The 16163-nt window shown below is 43.1% G+C and overlaps 1 protein-coding gene across 5 annotated transcripts in view; it reads right to left on the bottom strand.

Moving 5' to 3' along the window:
• Positions 1–16163, bottom strand: part of SPTBN1 (spectrin beta, non-erythrocytic 1) — a 138136-nt gene that overhangs the window by 81592 nt on the left and 40381 nt on the right. For all 5 annotated transcript variants that reach the window (XM_068675237.1, XM_068675236.1, XM_068675235.1 and 2 more), the window contains exon 2: positions 12885–13081. In XM_068675237.1, coding sequence (XP_068531338.1) covers positions 12885–13032 — 148 coding nt within the window. In that variant the 5' untranslated portion in view covers positions 13033–13081. The remainder of the gene's footprint in view (positions 1–12884; positions 13082–16163) is intronic.

Genomic DNA, 16163 nt, shown 5'->3' with positions numbered 1-16163 from the left:
TTTGTGACATGCGACACAAAGGCATTATGGAGAACTCGGCAGGGCAGCGCTGGCTGTGAAGCTCTGACCTCATTTCAGCGGCCATCCCGGTTGGCATTTGGGCTGAACAACAGGTCCCCAGGCAACAGATGTGCCAGCTTTGTTAATGAATGGTATCAGCTCCTTGGGATGGCCCTGATCACCGGGTGCTTCCGACTCATCTGCCAGAGCATCACTTATGCTTTGCTGCGTCTCCTGCGTACATTTTGAAGGCTCCATTTAACAGGTTGGTGGTAAAAAGAGCAAAGCAAAATGGGGATCTGCCTGGATTTGTGAAACTTCACAGCATATGGAGCAACTTCTTAAAAACGGGCATTCTGCTAGTTCCCATTTTTATTTGGGTAACATCAGCCCTAATACATCCACTTGCTGTTGACTCCGAACCAGTGACCCGGGGACCTGCTTACTGCTGTTACACAGCAATGCAAAAAATTGATCCCAAGGTTTTCACATGCACAAAGCCCTTTTTAAACATAGTTTTCACTCATTTTCTCTGTTTCCCTCTAATTGACTGCGCTCTTGACAATACTAATTAGATTATATGTTATGGAGGGGAAATAATGTTTTAGAGGCCATAAATAAGATAACATTTGAGCACTGATCCAAGTGTAACTTATCAAATCAGCCCAGCTTGAAATTGTCCATGGTGTGATTCATCGCTGACTACACTGGTGGAGAACCCTAGGGAGCAAATCATGTGCTAACTTCTAGTAACCAGGAAGGGAGGTGGGATTTTTTTCCTAAATTTTGTTCCCACTTTCCTCCCATTGCTATGAGATACTTTTTGCTTGTATTCTTTGAATTGTACCTCTCCCTGCTTGACTGGTAATGACGGCTTGCATTGTTTGTGTACTTGTTAAGAGTTATTAAATAAAAACGCAAGTGATTATCCACTTAACCATAAATACATGCAGTAACGCAAAGCGTGACTTAGTTGACATGATTAGAGCTTTGCAAAGCCTCAAGGAGAACAAGAGGTTGATTACAGGAACAATATGAATACAGAAGCAACATCTGGAGGCAAGTGCTTGCCCCAGAACAGAAAGGATCTGTCCCAGGATCTGTCTTGGCACTGCTTCTGAAAAGTGCTGCTGAGGTGAATGGGCTCTGACCACATGACAATTCAAGGGGAAAAAACAAACAAACAAAAAAACATTAAAGCTAGCAAAATTGCCATCCAAATCCCTAATTATTAGTGTTTCTAAGACAGAATAAAACCATCGCTTCTTTTCTTAGCAAAAAAATAAATAAAAATGCCAGAACTAAAATCTTAGTGTATCCCCCCCAAAAAAAACCTACAGACAAAACTCTAAGAAGTTCCAGGCTAAAGATCCAGTTGATAACTTTTGCAGAAAACAAGCATTAGGTTCGCAGCTTTGCAGTACTCCCACAGCCTCGCTAGAATAGGAATAGCTACAAGTGGCCCGCCAGACCACGCTGTCTTCCAGTCAAGCCAGCCAAAAGCTAGCTGGCTTTACTGGGTCGACAGGGAAGGCAGCATGTGTGGTGGACGCGACGTCCCAAACAGGCCCACCCACAAAACCAGTCATTTAATGCATATGTGAAAAACCAATGTGGAATTTCACAAAATGTTCCCCGGGTACCATAAAATAAATGCAGGCTTTGCACTGCTGTGCTCTGAAACAAAGATGTGATTTTACAACTCCACGAAAGACAATTATCTTTCTAATGGGAAGCAGCATGCACGCCAGAGCTTACAATAATTACAAATCTGGTTAATCATCACCCCTGTCTTTCCTTTTTACTCTTATTTGCTCTTGTAAATTCTCTACTTGGTGACTAACTAGAAAAAAAAAAAGTGAGATAAAAAGGATGATTTATTAATCTAAAATGCCACTAAAAATCACATAAACATTTGTTCTTCTCCTGACAGGGGCTGAAGTTCATACAGAGCCCCTCAGAGCCACAGGTGGGAACTGGAAACTCCATCACGCCTGCCCTTCTCCACTTCTCTGCCAATGCCTCGGTCTGCTCAGTAACAGGAGAATCTCCCCTTGCATGTGCGATAGTCTCACTAAGGCGAGGTGTTTTTGCTGTGGGTTGTTCTAGAAACAGTTCTTTTTATCAGATTTGCCAATTTGCACACCCTGAGCCCTGCAGAGCTAGCTGCTCTCCCTCCAGCCCACACACAAGCTGCGGGAGCAGAGAGGAGCCCGTCACCACGACAGCTTCATTGCACCTCCCCGCTGCAGGTACCGGCGGCAACAGCAAGGATCCTCTCCCAAACTCACCATCCTGCCACGTGCAGTAACTGCTGCAGCAGGTGAGAAAGCCCCAGACACAACAAGGGCTTCTTGGAAGCAACAGTTCCATTTTGGAACAGAATTAACTTCTGTTTGAAGGGGATTTTTAGGTCAGTTCAGCGGGGTCCGGGCACTGCCCTGCTCCTGGGCTGCTCGGGAGGAACCTGCACGCTGTGACGAAACCTTTGGGGCTCCTTGGGCAAATCAGGCCAGAATATCAATTTACTGCTGAAACCGGGTCAGTTCCACCTGGTTTCGGGTTTCAGCGTGAACAGTTTACACAACTCCCGGATCAACAGGAAAGTTGACATGACTTTTGCAAGAGCACAGCCTTGCACACTGCAACAGTGGAACGTCTGCCAGGAAAGCCTGCAGGGAAGGGATACACGAGCACTTCACATGTGGAAAAAAAAACATGGTTTCTGTTGGTACATATTGCAGTCCAAACAGGTTCTTCTGAACTGTATGGCTTTCCCATGCTCTGAACAGGGAAGCCATCCCTGAAGAACCCAAAAAATTACATTCACAGGTTTTCTCTGTGGCCCATGAAATGCTCTCGGCTTGCTACTTGACTTAGATTTAAAAACCTTTTAAAAAGCCTATGAAAATCAAACATGGTACACAGGTATGCACTTAACATACTCGCTTTCTCTGAAATTTTGTCATGAAAACATTTCTTGTTTTACTTCCAGAATAAATTGTACACGTTTTAAGATGCTTTTTTAGAAGTGGTATTATTTTGATTGACTCCTCTCACCCCTTTCCTCCTCTGTCTGAATTGCACCTACATTTATATGTAGGATGGAAAAAGAGATACTGCCCGGTCCTTTTTGTGTTCTTCCACTTGCACTGTTTTGTTTTTTTTCCAGAGTTTGACTGTGAACACAGGACGAAGAAGTAGTGGTGCTGCATTATGAATTTTCATGTCTGAGTGATTAATCTTCTATTTCCACTGAGCCAAATGAAAATAGGGTAAAAACAGTAAGCTGAACATATCTTTAGGGTCTCCATTTCTACTGTTTCCCATACATAGAGCAGAAAACATATAGGCTGTGTTAATATTTGCAAATATATCCTACTGGTAACCAGCCACACACACACTAAGAGTTCAGGGAAAAGGCACATTTCTGTTCCACCAGTTCCATACACGGAGGAACTCAAGCCCCTAAACCAGAAACCTCTGAACTTAACCAGGCCTCCTAAAGAACTTTAGCTCTGCTTATACCCAAGCAACAAAGCTCCAGAACAGCCTTGGTACAGGCTTGCGTTGACCCTGTAGCTCATTCAAAATAAACCAGACAGAAAGCAGAAGGGAAATGTAAGAAAAAAAATTGCTGGAAGCTGTGTTTTGTTTTTCAATCCTAGATGTAGAACCATGAACTGAAAGCCTCACTTTTAAAGCCAAGGTAAATGAAACATCTCTAGCCTAAAACCTTCTCCCTGTGAACCTCACCCACAAAATTTCACCATCTGGGGATTGCCTGTCTGCAAAAAAGCATAATGATCATCTGACAAGTACTAATTGTCCAAAACTTGAAGTTATTAGCAAACCATGTATTTCATTCTTTTACATATATATATATATATGAAAAGATCATATAGTAAATATTACACATGCATGCTTAGATGTACAAAGACTGTCCATGCCTGACACACATCCTCGTTAAAGGCTTAATAACATTTAAAGAAAGAAAAACAACATAAAAAACTGTCACTCAACACAAAGTGATTGAAAAAAAAAAAAATTGTGGTTGCTTTGCTCACTAGAAGAGATCAGAACTAGGAAGAATGTCAGCTACTAAAAAGTGGCACTTGGAAATGAATTTTTATCATCCTCTGTACTCGTCTGGTTCTCACTCCTGTTCCTATTCTTTTTGCCTCTTCCCATCGAGGCAATTCGCCTCCCAAGGCAATCTGGGTTTCTATCTCTCCAGAATATTGCCTCAAGATAAGAATCAAAGCTCTGATCCGAGGGGATGATTTCATCACTAATCTTTCCCCATTAGAAAAGCTCCAAGGTTAACAGAAATTAGTAAACATTTTTTAATCCTGTATTGAATTTTGCTTTGCAGTATGCTCTGCTACACATTATTTATACTTCAGGGAGTGCTTTCATGCAGTATCCAAGCAACAAATAGAAGGAAAAATTCAAGGCACATTGCAGATTTGGCTGAATAAATAAAATAAATACAGAAACTTCACTAGTTAGTCGCTAAAGACATAAGAAGAGAACATTTTCTTCTGCATACGCATTTTTTGTGGAAAGACTTCTTTTAAATTATAGGCTCATGAATAGGTTCTGAAATGCATCCACGGCCAAGCTCATCCTTGATAAAATTGTAAATTAAAAAAAAAAAAAAAAGATATTGCCAGTACTGGCACACAGTTTCTATAAACGAGAAATCCTAATGCTCAAGTTTCCTGATGGCCACTATGGCTCAGATCCCCAGCTGGTGTAAGTCAGTGTGGTCTCGCAGAGGGCAGCAGGAAGGTGCCAGTCCCATACCAGCCAACAGCCTGGTTGGTTGTTCTCTTAACCTCCTGACTTCAGTGTGGCTTTATCCCTGCTCTGCTACCATGCCTGGCTCAGCTCTCACCAGCTATGTGGGAGGTATCTCACAGGCAGTATTCTTCCTTTCTTTGAGTGGCTGGGGTAGCCAGAGTGGTTTACTTGCCCAGCCCTACCCACCTCATTGCTGGGCTCGCTTGTCCCTGCTGCAGAGTGCTGCACCACTCCTCTGTGCTGCAGGCAGCCAAAAGCATGTCCCCTGGTGCTTTTAGTCTTTCCTGATGCCATGGTGCTAAATGGATGATGAAAACTAGAATAGACAGGAGAGAGCTGCACTGTGCCAGTCCGGGAGATAAGGCAACACGCTCACCTAAAATCCTTGCCTGTATGGACCATGAATGTTAGTGCAGTGACCGCGCGTCTAACAGCCAGGTATGGCAGAGCAGATTTACTGTGTTCAGGTTCACCCTTGTGGGTATTTCTTTGGTCAGATCCTAAAAGCAGATAGGCATATGCACACATGCACACGCAGTCAGTGCACATACATTAGTTTTCCATCTTTTGCCTCTAGGTACAGATGGCTTTTTATTATTTAATCACTTCTCAACTACAGCACTTTTTCGCACATCCTACATTTACTACAAGAATGTTCTCGTACCTTATTTTACCGAATTACTGTCCTTAGCACAGTGTCAGCCCTCTGTGAAGGAAGGCCTAGCGTACATCTGGAGACCTCCACAAGAAACTACGAGCAGCAGTTACGGTACCTGCATTCCAGCCCAAGACCTTCACAGGAATTCAAAGATCTGAAGATCCATCAGCACAGCCTCATTCACTGCTAAGACACCGGGCTCTCTGTGTGTTCTCCAACCCGATATCGCTTCATCTTGAAAGAATTTAATCAGAGACGTGAAAGGACCTCAGCTACCAGACTCTGGACGCAGTGTGGCTGTGGCAGCTGTGCCTTGCCGTGTCCCTGCGAGGGGCAGCTCAGCATCCGATCCTCCTGCCCACGGCATCTCCCCCGAGCACCATGTGTTGGACCAGTTATTGACAAGGCCGCCGTCACTTCCCTGTGTTGCTCCCTTGCTATGCAATCCTAAATACTATACGTCGAGCAGACAAGCAGGCATGATTGCAGATAACTCAGAAATTACCCTCAGCATTCCTTTTTTTCAGAAGCTTGGCTCTATACTCAGCAGGCTCCACGGGACCGTGGATCTGGTACCTGATCAGTTTGCAAAGATCTGACCGACACCTCCATGCTGTTTGCACGTTACTCATCTGCTTCCAAAGAGAGGACAAAACTCCAAACTGTGCCTAACTGTTACCAAAATCATGCTACCGTGACAATGAGATACAAATGGCCCTTCAAATTACATTTCTGATGGGACATCACCGAATACAAGGCGTTCACATTTACTTGGAAGCTATTTTTATGGAGCAGAGACATACAGAGATGCTTTTTGGAGGGGAGTCAATCTACTAATGATCTTTAAAACAATCGTGCTAAGAACAATATATTTGTTTTTTGTTTTTTTCCATTTGCTTTGGAAATGCTCCTTCACCAGCAACTTCAAAAGCAAATGTGTTAATCACCAGTGCCAGATGGGCAAAGCTTTCGTCATTTTATGATAAAAGTTCAGCATTCATTGTAGTCACAGCCAGCACTGCAGGTGACATGCTCTAGGACAGCAGCTTCGCTGCTGCCACACTTTTCTCTCTCTTGATATCGACATGGCACAGAGCATGCAGAACGATGCTCCTGTTTTCAGCACGAGCCTCCTGCAGATTCTGGTCAAGTACAGCAGCTTGGGAACTACAGCTGAGGAACTATCCCAGACATAAAATCCAGAAGGAAAGCACTGGGTGAGGTCCACACTTAGAAAAGCTTTAGGTGGAGTAGTTTCATCAGCTTCTATCTGAGCAAAATCAGATACTCACCTTAGTAAGTTTGCTCTGGTTCTCTGGCTGCTAACCGTGGACTTACAGCCAGCACTGCCAGGCTCATGCTGAGAAAATACATCTGCAGTTTCACCACCAGAAAGCTTTTACTTCTGTTTAGTGTCAGGTGAATCCTTCACATGCCCTTCAGACTTGATCTCCATTTGCCTCCATGCTATTTACAAGCACCAATACGCTGCAGATTTCTTTGTCCTTAAACACTTGTTACTGAAATTACAAAACTGGTTTTCATGTCCCAGACACCTCAGGTATTGGATGTTTATAAACATTTAATTAACTTGAGACCTGAAACTTCATTCTGACTGTGCAGAATGCTTCTTTCCGTATACTCTGGTTGGAGCAGTAAAAACTTTGCTAGAAGAAATAAATTAGACAACAGGGACCCGAAAGTACATTACACCTCAAAAATCCTACCAGCAGGACCTTCCTTTTGGCTTCTGGGGCAGTTCTTTGCCTGACTTTCCGTACTGGTGCTCTCATGGGAACAGCTCAAGTACCAGGGCCAAAAGGGCTAATTAGCCCCACATACAGTACCCAGTACTTACAGTACCCAACACTCCTTTTTTTTATCCTCAAGAAACAGGCACTGCTCTATACTGAAGAGGAAACTTTTTGGTATCCTAACTTCAGTAACAATTTCAATGATTTTCCCTTCCTACTCTGGAGAAGCCAATTTACTAGCATGAATTACCAGCCTCTTTTCTCTGGCCAAGAGGAACAACTAAGGAAAGCTGCACTACCGGTGCAGTCTCTTTACCTGTTTTCCCTGTAGGAGGGCCACAAACACAGTGAAGTACAACACTAGCAAGTGTCCTGACCTATGCTCAGTCACCTAGGTGGAGCTGGAAATGGAATGCAGAGTTTCATCTGCCCTGTGCTAAGAAGATATGCCTCTGTTATTTTATAAACTTTGAAACTATTTTCAATCCGTATGCCAGGCAGCTGAGTCACAGACCTTCTGGTCACTCAGGTGAACACAGAGGACAAAAGGGCAAAACATAAATGAACAGGAAAGTGAATGACCTTAGGCCAAGCATTTTTTAATACTGAATTAGCTTGCTGAAGAAAGGGGAAGTTTTGGAGGTGACGATTCTCATACTACCTGAAAACAGCAGCTGAGCCGGTGAGCATGGTACGTCTGAATGTCACAGTCCCAGACAGAGCATGAAAAATTCTGCTGAACAACTGAACTGTTTCTGCAGGCTTTCCTAAGAGCTCTGCTAGCCAAGACGCTGCACAGCAAATCTTATTAGCTAATGGTCCTTGATGGACGAAATGCGACACTTGAGGATTTGTGAATGAAGAATTTTGCACAAACACGATATCTTTTTGGCTTCTACTGAGCAGGTAGAGTTACCTGGTCTTCCAGCAAGACCTTCCAAAGAACCATGGAGAACAAGGACAGGTGAAAGATGATTTCCTACAGTGGGGTATCTTACTTTACAAAGCAAGGATCGGTTACCCTCTTCTCGTATCAGTTGCAGAGCGAGTGAGTTCAACATGAATGACAACCAATCTGGTTGCATATCCCTTCATCAAATCTGAATTCTGATTGAAAGCTGAGTTCCCAGGCAATTTTTTCAGTTTAAACTTAAACTATCATTAGCATTCTGGTATTCATGATATACTGACCACTTTGATAGTATCTGTTATCAGCTGCTGTGCTGACATTAGTGCTTCTCTATTATTATTTCTCATACCTGCTATAAATGAGCTCTTCTCCATTATGATGTTCTGATCACAGATTATTCTGACCACAGCCTCCCGCACTGCTCTTTAAACATCTCACCTTCCTGCTGGAAGATGGGGCCATTCTGATTCTTTCTAGAACAGAATATCAGACTCTGGCTACAGAATCCACTTCTTGCCTACCTGCTCTGCAACCTTTTCTCTCCATTTAAGGTAAAGGAAGTAAACTTCATTTGAATGACAGTAAGCTAGAGTCAACACAAGATGGAACTTCACAGTAAAGGCACTTCACAAGTTGTTGAAGGATGTGGACAGAAGACCCTTGCACCAACAGCAAGATTCACGTTGAATACCCAGCCATTAGTCAGGCAGCATAAAATGCTGATGCCATTTCTCCCTCTGACCACAACAGCTTGCATCTTACAGATGGGGTGAGTGCTGGGTCTGTTTATTATGAAACCTTTTGTACTATGACACGGAGATAATGCTACATACACGTGTGTTTCATAAACTTTTGGTTTACCTCGTCAGTTCAATGAAAGGAAGACATACTGAAAGTGCTGGACATCCCCAGGCAGTCATGGGATGGGATTAATCTAGAACCTCTGGAAAGAAAAATGCTGTTGTCCGAAGGTGGCCAATCCAAAACAGCTGCCCTGAGCCTCAGAGACGTAGGAAGATGCAGGTGCCTGAAACAAGCCACTGTCCTTCTAAGTCACAGCAGACTGGTTGCTCCTTAACGAATTTGGGCCCTGAAGATGGTACATGACTATTTCTGCCTCAGAGAGTGGTGAAATTCACCCAGGAAACAATGGAACAGTCAGTCAAATTTGGGACTTTAGAGCCCAGAAGTGCCTCCTGAGATCAGCCAGTCTGGCTTTGTGCACAGTACCAGACATGGGCTTTCAGGCAGTGATTATCATGTTTGATCCTGTGACAGGCAGCTGAATTAGAGGATATCTCGGAAGAAGAGTGTCTCAACTGATAGATCTTTCTGTTATTATGACAATAACAGAAAGTATCGCTATCCCAGCTCTAGGCTGAGAGTCAGTTTCCCTAGCTATAAACCACCTGGAAGTCCCTGCCTTTCGGGGGAGACACAAGGAAAGGCTACCCACCAGGAAGTATATCAGAAAATATATGTTGAACAATGACGGGAGTGTCGTGGCTCAGTCTTTAACTATACCCTCTGATTTGCAACACAAACCTCCCTTTGCTCCTCTCTCCCTGCATCATGTTTAGGATTTCAAGCAGTGCTGCAGCAGTGGCTCACGCTCAGCCAAGTTTTGGCAGCACACAGTATTGTCAACACTAACAGTAGAAAATTAGAGGTATGAAACATGCCAAATTAAAATAATTGTACGTAAATGCTTTAAAAAAAAAATTAAAAGAAAGACATAATTCTCTGGGACAATGTTTAAATATGGCTCTGAATCAAATCTTCAGCAAAATGGTTTGCTTTGAAATTGGTATTTGTTTTAGGCTACCTAAATAATTCAAGAACTTTCCTTGCATTACTTCTCCTTGAAGTAAGAGTTTCATGTTTATTATTCATTACTCGTGTGGAGCTCCGCTTGCTGTAAAATTAAGTGGAACAACTGAGAGCAATGAAGGCGAGATGTGGGACCTGAATCCTGCTAATGAGATTTGTATTAAAAGCAGTTCCACACCCAAGGAAGGTAATATAGCCTATGTCTGCTAATCTGGCAGGAGTAAAATGCATTTTTTCCCCTCAAACAAGATCAAACTAAAAAACTCAGGTCAAGATTTTTCTTGTCTAGCACTAGCTTCTACCAACCTACCAACATTTGTATCTGACCAGCTACTTCTGACTCCACTTCGCACAGCCCCATTCTAGGTCAGGCATTTCACCTGTAATACAAATGCACTCTGTGATGAGCTGCTGTATAATTAACAGGTCTGCTAAAGGCATCATGACCTTACTCACCACCCCCTTTCTGCGAGCAGTTGCATTAAGCCGATACAGTTACCTGCCTCATAAGGGTGACACGATCTGCTCTCTGCACACCTGCAGGAACTATTTTATCCCCCTGCTACTTGGCTCCAAACCTGATCCTGCCCTGAGCCTGGCACGTAAAGGTGTTCTGCATCTAATGCATTCCCACAGCAGCATTAAGAGGAGAAAGGGTATGCTGCAGCTCAGTCAGCCTCATCAGAATCACAGATTAAGCAGATGATACCTTTGTCTCAGTATAGTAAATTTAATAAACCTGCTTCAACTTGTTATAAAATGTTGGGTTTAAAACTGTCCCCGTAACTAAAATTTCAATAGTGGGAAGCTCAGCATATTTTGAGCTGTTTTCCGTGCTCACAGTATGTCCCACGCTACTGAGGCATTTTGTTCAGAGGTCAGGAATGTGGGCATGGTACCATGAGAGTCAGGAAATCATTTACAGAATGCATAAAAATTGCTTTGCAGGGCAATGCCTCAGAACTGAGAGGACATGACATAATCTCCTTGCTGCATAAACAAATTTGGTTAATGTTCAGCCTTTAATATGCAATAGGAAAATGTTTTAAGCAAAAGCAGACCTAGTCAAATTTAATTTCTCTGCTGATGAGAATGTAACTCAGCACAAGACAGCATGTACTACAGAAGCTCTGCTACTTCAGAAAAATCTGTAGTTTCAGCATTATTTACTAAATACTACATTTCTCCATCTACCAATTCCTCCATTACAGGACTGCTGAGATATTCTGTTTGTTTGTTTTTTTTTTTTTTACAAATCTGGAAACTAACATCATCACCCATCAAAACAATGTGAACACAACCAAAATGGTTAATATCTGATGAGACCAATAAATCACGCATGTCGCTCTAGAATTCTAAATTTATTTCTACAGTGAAATATTTAAAAAACTCATTTCAAAGGTGCCAGAAATCTCTTTTGAGAAAGACATATTTATCATTATAACAAAACACATGCACCTTCTGAACACAATCAATATTGTTGGCTAGAAGTAACATTTCAAGTAATCTATTTGGAAAGGTAATAGGAAAATGGAATAGTTACTGCTACCTTCTCCGTCAGTGATTTTGACACCCAGAAGGTTATATTAACATATGCAAGCAGAGCAAGGTTGTCAGCTGTGGCCACAGAAAGTTAGTGTTAACTCTGTCGTATCACTGCAGTCATGAAGGTGTGGCTGAAAGGATACCAATACCTTCGACAAAGAATGCACTCAGGATAAAAACGAGCAGCTCATTATCCACATGCATCTTCAGAGAACATTGGGAATTTTATACTTTCAATTACATACACTACACTTACCAGCCAGTATAATCTAGCAGGGTAGTTTTGGCAACAGATTAAACACATTTTCTAGCACCCCCTTTTCCACAGATTCAAATAAGTTAGTATCAATTCATTTGAAAAATTTCAAGTTCTTTAATGTATATATTTTAACCTGCAGCAAGTGTCCGTCAACTAAGTAGACAATTATTATTTGAAAGAGGTTTTAGTTGTTTTTTTAAAAACATTTTATTCTTGCTCTCCACTGACTAATATTTGTACTGTGCAGCCAATTCTAGGGCTAAGCAGCACTGGATGCATAGGAAGCCTGTAACTTACCTGCAGCTACTTCCATGCAACATTGCTTAAATTGGTCAGTCTCAATAGCTTAAAATGAGAATTTTGGTTTTGGTCTCATTTGCTCAATAATTCGTTATCTTGTCCTTTATTTTGAAAGGAAATCAATTTAAAGCAGCTTTGGTTATATACCCCAAAGAACTGGGATACTCTCCAAAGAAATTCCTTTGCTGCAATCAAGTCTCCAGAAGGTTCTGCCTGAGCAGATGCTCTTTCAAGAATCTGCATCTGAAATAATTTTTCAACCACAGTCAAGATCTGAGTCTCTGATTCAAAATGTTAATATCTGTAGCTTCTCCATACCACTGTCTTTCCAACATGTCAATGTAGTATTTTAACCCAAGCAGATGAAAATGTAATTAAAGGATACCTGTATCTGTCTTGTTTTTATACCTAAGGTACCACTGAGGGATAACAGTAAAACACATTTTCACCCTCACACACACACACGTGCAAAAAAAAAGGGAGAAAGAGTCAGTGCAACCTTATAATTAAGAAAAAATAAAATATGGATGAAATGTCTGCCCCCCTGTGCTTATACCAACAAAGTCTTCAAAGTTAATCCAAGCCATCAGGTTTTGTGAAATGTCATATATAAGCACATCCTGCAAAGCAATGTGAGACCATCATGTCCCACTGATGTCAACGGAGGAACAAATCTCAAAAAGTGTTCAGTCAAACTGCATTTGACCTCAGGAAAATTTCAGCTCCAGTTGACTGACAGGGTGAAGGCACTGAAGACAGACAGTATCCCATGCTACCACCTACATGCAGTCCCAGTGTTTTGCCTGTGTGATGGGTACTTACCAGCTAGGGCCTTGATGCGGGATCGCTCAAACAGGCGGGCAGAACTATTTTCATTGTCCCAGTCATCAACATCCCAGCGGTTGTTGACATCACTGTACTGCTGTTGGATTTCAATATTGTCGTAATCTGTCGCTACTGTTGTCGTCATCCTGATTCTTCTTAATCTATTCTCAGCATCAGACTCTTCTTAAAATCCTCTGAAAAAAAGATATGTAACATGGTGGGTTTAAACAACATACATATACTCGAAATAAGTAGTAAAGTTACAGCTCAAGACTTTTATAAAATCAGTGACTCAGTAAAAGCCCAGGTGCGTGCTCGAGAACAGATTAGATACCAAACAGCCCTTGAGAAAGCAAATGAATGCTCAGTGTCCTCTTAGAATAAGAGGGAAAAAAAAAAAAAAAGGACTTTACAAAAACAAGACTTAAATACCAATGTTTTGCTGCATACACATATGCAGAATTGTCACGCTCAGCTCTACAGGATGAAAATGAAACGGTGCAGTAAAACGCTTCCATAATTAATTGTTGTTTTCAAAAGCAGTCTGTCTGTTAAGTAGATCTCTGAATGTTGACTAAAGCATATGGACCCGTGCTAAGACAGCTAAGAAAAACCTGACAGGCAAAGAGAGCCTTGACACCTTTACAAAATGGTGCAAATTCCGATGAAAAAATGTAAACGCTTAAGAAGTCACGGAAGTGTTTGACCAGCAGAAACCTTTTAACATAGATCTGAAGAAACGTTTCTTTTTTTCATACATACACTGACTGTGTGACTGGTCCTGGGAATATTTTGATGAGCTCATCCAGCTAAATACGCCAATTGGTGCATCGCTCTGAGCTCTCCCTAGCGACAAAGCGGTAGCCCACCAACGCAACTCGTTACATGAGGGTCTCCTCTTCAGGCAGCAGGACACCGGCAGCACATGCATACTGGTTTCTAATTAGACTTTGCATGCACTTATCTGCAGGGGAAGTGTAAGAGAGCCTAACACCTCCTCTACGGGAAGAGGAGAGAGGTTATAAATGGCTGCTAAGCTGTTTCTTTCCTTCTGCTCTCTCTCCTCAAGTTGTCCCTGTGATGACAAAAATAGCCAAACCGGCACCAGGTCGGAGCGTGGGGCTCCTCGCCGCGCCTTTCGGCCCAGCACCAGCTGCAGAGCCAGTCCCGCACTTTCCCTGAGCCCATAACCCTGGTGTGGGGTGGGCGCAGCGACGTGTCCCCACTTGCCGAGCTCACCCCAGCGAGATGGCCACCCCGGTGGATAAAGGGGCGCCTGGAGCTCGCTGGGGTCCCCAGCCAGGGCGCAGCTGCAGTTCCCAAGGCCCACAGGCAGGTCCCAAGGCCTACAGGCAGGTCCCACAGCCACTTGGTGCCACCTGCTGACCCCAGGGAACAGCGCTCGCCTCACTGCGGGCTGCGACAACGCCTGCCCCTGATGGCTTTCCCAGGCCCAGACTCGTGCCAAAAACTGCTGATATTCTGCAGCTGACATAAATCCAGCCCACAGAGGAAAAAAAAAAAAAAACCAAAAAAAAACGTATTTACTGTCCCTGCTCAGAGGCATGACTTTTCCAGACAGCCCTGGGATAAAGGGCTGGGTTGATTTTCTCCTGTTCCCTACCACGTATGAGAAGTTGCTTCCTGTATTTACTTGCTAAGTAATCCCTTCACTTTGCACAGAAATGGCAAACGGGCCCCAGCCACGGCTGTCAGATAAGCAGTTGCTGCTGAAGCCTGCTTGTGAGCTATTTAACCTTTACAGAAGGTGGGAAGAAATAGCTTTAGCTATGGTAAGCTGCCACATAAATGACAGAATATGGAAAAACCTACTCTGGGAAAGGTCTTTGAAACGATCCTCCTTCACCTCCTGTGCCCGGGCTGACATCCTCCAGGAGGAGCTCTGACCATGGGCGCTTTTGAGGCTGAACAACCCCGAAGGGCTTCTGCCACTACTGATAATCAAAACGATATCATAGAACCACAGAATTGTTAAGGCTGGAAAGATCCCCAAGATCATCTGATATGCAAGGAAGGAGGCAAGGACTAGATCCCAGCAGCACACAGCAAGGAGCACAGCAATCACAGGCTGATCCTGATCTAGTCTCAAGCCCAGACAAAAGCCTCCCATTGATTCATGTACAGAGGCAAAAATCAGGGTTAATTCCCATTAAATCCATGGAGTAACCCTGCTATAAACAACAAGTAGAATCCAACTGTTACACAGCACCAGGTTCAATCTTCTCATCTGTCTGCATTCATAATCGCCCAATAGCAGAGGGAACGTGCTGCTGGAAAAGCAGCGGCTCATACTACAAAAATAAAAGCAATAACCCTAAAATCTGGGTGCAGCCATATGCTTGTTTAGCATAGATGCTGCAAGCCATCCAATTTCATTTATTTCTGTATCACCTGCATTCAGATCCACACACAACTGGATCCAGACTAAATTCAACTGTAAGTTGTGCTTTATTTCTTCCCTTCCCCTTCTTGAGCATTACACAAGCAATATCTATCCCAGATAAAATTAAATGGGCATGAAATGAACCTGTTAGCTCAAACCTATAGGGCTAGAAAATGTGACCTTAGCTCTGGTCCTGTAAGGCTGTTGAATTAAAAGAAATGCCCGTTTCACTGGCTGACACCAAGTCCTCTTTTCTAGGATGCCAACACAATAACACAGCCACGAGAGGTTAAGAGAGACACACTGCAGTGATAAAAATACCTACCTTGCAGCAAAGCACTGCTAGGATGAGATGAAGATACCACAACTGAATCCTAACTGTAAATAAACTGCTGTGCCCTCTTCCAAAGTAAGAGCTAACTGCATAACATGCAGTCACAGCCTTAAGCCCATGCTGAAAACCATTCTTCCCAAAACCCTGCTGCAGCTCCTGCCTAGCCCAAGCCCCAGCACCTTGGGGAGCAGCGTGGGGAGAGAACCAGCAGCTCCAGCAGAAACCTCCCTGCTTCTCACTGCAGAAGTGCAGCTCTTGCAGATGCGCTGAGTTAGAATTGCAAGTCTTGTTTCTAAGTTATGGATATCCCTATCTGACAAATGGAAACAGCACCGCTACCTGCAACTGCCCAGAGCATAAGGGAGAAATGCTTGACAGTTTTTCTGGAGCTCTTGATGTAGCTGAGTTCACTATTAGTAACCTCAGGTGTGATCGGCCACCCACAAAATTAGCCCTGCATTTGAAAGACATAGGTAAAAAAGCCATGTGTATGTAACAAATGCATACAAGCAACATATACATATTTATTTTTAGCCTG

This window comes from Anas acuta, chromosome 3 (assembly GCF_963932015.1).
Source record: "Anas acuta chromosome 3, bAnaAcu1.1, whole genome shotgun sequence".
NCBI lineage: Eukaryota > Metazoa > Chordata > Aves > Anseriformes > Anatidae > Anas > Anas acuta.
The sequence above is the reverse complement of the archived record's forward strand: the minus strand, read 5'-3'. Positions and strand labels throughout refer to the sequence as shown.